General features: G+C 40.1%; 1 protein-coding gene across 1 annotated transcript; it reads right to left on the bottom strand.

Moving 5' to 3' along the window:
• Nucleotides 1-209: 209 nt before the first annotated feature.
• LOC133846972 (uncharacterized) lies at nucleotides 210-2159 on the bottom strand. Its single transcript, XM_062281676.1, has one exon. It carries the CDS (start codon nucleotides 2089-2091, stop codon nucleotides 238-240), a length of 1854 nt encoding a protein of 617 aa, XP_062137660.1. The 5' UTR covers nucleotides 2092-2159; the 3' UTR covers nucleotides 210-237.
• Between the last annotated feature and the right edge of the window lie 362 nt (nucleotides 2160-2521).

Here is a 2521-nt window from a genome sequence, read left to right as displayed (position 1 = left end):
AGATTTAATATGAATACCGCAATAATTTGTTTTTATTCAAAATGGGTATCGGGTATCTCACTTTCAACTTTAGCTTTCATACATGTTTTATTTTACATTTATTATTATTAAAACAAACATAAAATATTAGAAATACAATTAGGGTCTATAACAGAACTTTATTTACTAGTGTAATAGTACTAATAGTATATAAACTATGGTTGGTGGCATGCCAACACAGATTCCATATTATTTGAATTACAATTTGTTAGGTAACAGTTCGGTTGGCGGCGGGAGTGTTGCTAATGATTTTGATTGTGCTCTGGAGGCTTCGATGCTAGCTCGATGCGCCGCAGCTGCCATATATGTACCATAATATCTGCTCAATATGTGTGGATCGACAACATGATGGCATGATGGCATTCCCAGAGGAGTTGATAGGTGATGTGAAATCGATGTAGGGACGGATGCAGAGCCTGGAGTTGAAACGGTAATGCATTCTTCAAGTGAATTCGAGTCATTTTGGCTACTGCTAGCTATTGAGCTTCTACCACCACCTAACGTTGGCGAAATAGAGGTTGCAAAATTGTGAGACTCTGGTTCTAGATCATCTGCATCAAAAGGTGATGATCGTCTAGCATCACTAATATCGGAGTTATTGTCATCTGGAACCGAAAGCATTTCAATAGCTTCATGACTGCTTAAATTATGATCATTAGGGTGCATTAATGCATTTTGTACTTCGCCTCGATCTTTATCTCGATTACCATCACATTCACCGTCACCATCTACATCAATATCAGCATCGATATCGGCATCCAAGGACAGATTGGGCTTGTCACTTGAGTTTGATGGTTGGTCCACCACCAATTCTTGATGATGATGATGAATCGTTTGTTGATTTTGCACCTGCAACTTAGTTATGACAGTGTGCTGCGTTTGTGTCGTCGATGCTCTCTCCCGCTCATCCTTAACAATATCAACAATTTGCACATCGGGTGCGAGCAAAGAGGCAACATCAAACTGACGCTTGCGTTGTGTTTGGGAATACAAATTTGCAATTGTTGTTGTCGTCGTCGAGTTTATATAGGCTATATGCTGATGTTGTTGCTGTTTCTGCTGTTGATATGAAATGGGATCCAACGTATTGAATATATTTGAATCGGGATGTTGCTGAATGTGAATTTGTTGTCGCTGCAGAGCTGTAGTCGTTGTGGTGTACTGTGGTTGACTATTGCGTCCAAAGAACTGTCCAATATAGTGCTGATTATATGGATAGTTGAGGGCTGCCAGCTGCAAAGATGCTTGTGCTGTACCTAGTGGAGGTGGAGCAGTTAAATCCAATGGCGGTGGACTTGGAGAATCCGTGCTAGTATCGTCAACAGATAGCCCCATATGCTTGCGAACCTTACGCTGAGCTTTACGACGCCGAAAGTCACCTTTGCGAAAGTCGTCCATGTTAGCTGGGTGGATGGCCCAGTAGTGACCTTTACCGTTCGCACTGCGTCCAGATTTAATGAAGCAATCGTTCAGAGATAAGTTATGGCGTATGGAATTGCGCCAACCAGGTCCGCGAGTTCGAAAATATGGATAGTTATCCAAAATGTATTGATAAATATCCGAAAGGACAAGCTTAATATCTGTAGAGCTTAAAATTGCCATGGCAATTAACCCAATGTAACTGTGTTGTGGTTTCGGTTCCTCGGGTTGAAATATTCGCTGCGACTGTGGGAACAGCGAGATTGTTGAAAGCGTTGCCAATCTTTGCCCACAGTGCAGTGCAGGCGTATATGTATGCAACCAAGGTGGCATTGTTGTCGTCGAATTTACTCCTAAACTTGCCCCACTACCTGTCGTTGTTCCAGAGCCATATTGAGGGCAACGCAAACGCTCAAGGTTAAGAGCATAATTGTAAAGATGTAGGCGGTATTGCTCTAGTGCAGTCGAATGTGAGTGCAATTGTCTTGGCGCTAAAGTCAGTGCTGAAGACGTTGAGGTCGAATCACATCCAGAAACACCTGAAGAATTTACATCAGATAACAAATGTATCTTGCAATGTTGCTGGCCAGGCGAAGATGCCTGTGATGATACAGCTAGGCCTGTGTTGGCCATCTGCAATTCGTGTTTGGTTTTTCGGCAATATAGGATTCTATATGAAGCTCACTCGCAGTTATTTAAATTTAAAATAATATCTGAAAATAAAAAAAAGAAAACAAATCAACAAATCAATTATTGTATTGTTTTTATGAGGATCAGGATTACTCGTTAAGTTACCAAAAGGCTTGCAGATCTAAGTTTTGGGCAGTTTATTGTAAATTTAAGAAAGTTCTTTTGGAATATGCGCTTTTGAAAGATGGCAATTTTACTCTACCTTAAAAAGTAGACCCCTAGTTGTAGGCGTTTTTGCCCATACAAAAGTATTTATTTAATAACTTCCACAATTTTTATCTGATCGCACTACAATTCAGAAATTCAGAAATCATAAATACTATAGTTATTATTGTATACACCAAAATTTGTAGCTGTAGCTTGAAAATTACGC

Source organism: Drosophila sulfurigaster, chromosome 4 (genome assembly GCF_023558435.1).
Source record: "Drosophila sulfurigaster albostrigata strain 15112-1811.04 chromosome 4, ASM2355843v2, whole genome shotgun sequence".
Lineage (NCBI taxonomy): Eukaryota > Metazoa > Arthropoda > Insecta > Diptera > Drosophilidae > Drosophila > Drosophila sulfurigaster.
Note: the sequence above shows the minus strand (reverse complement) of the source record. Positions and strands in the feature narration are given on the sequence as shown.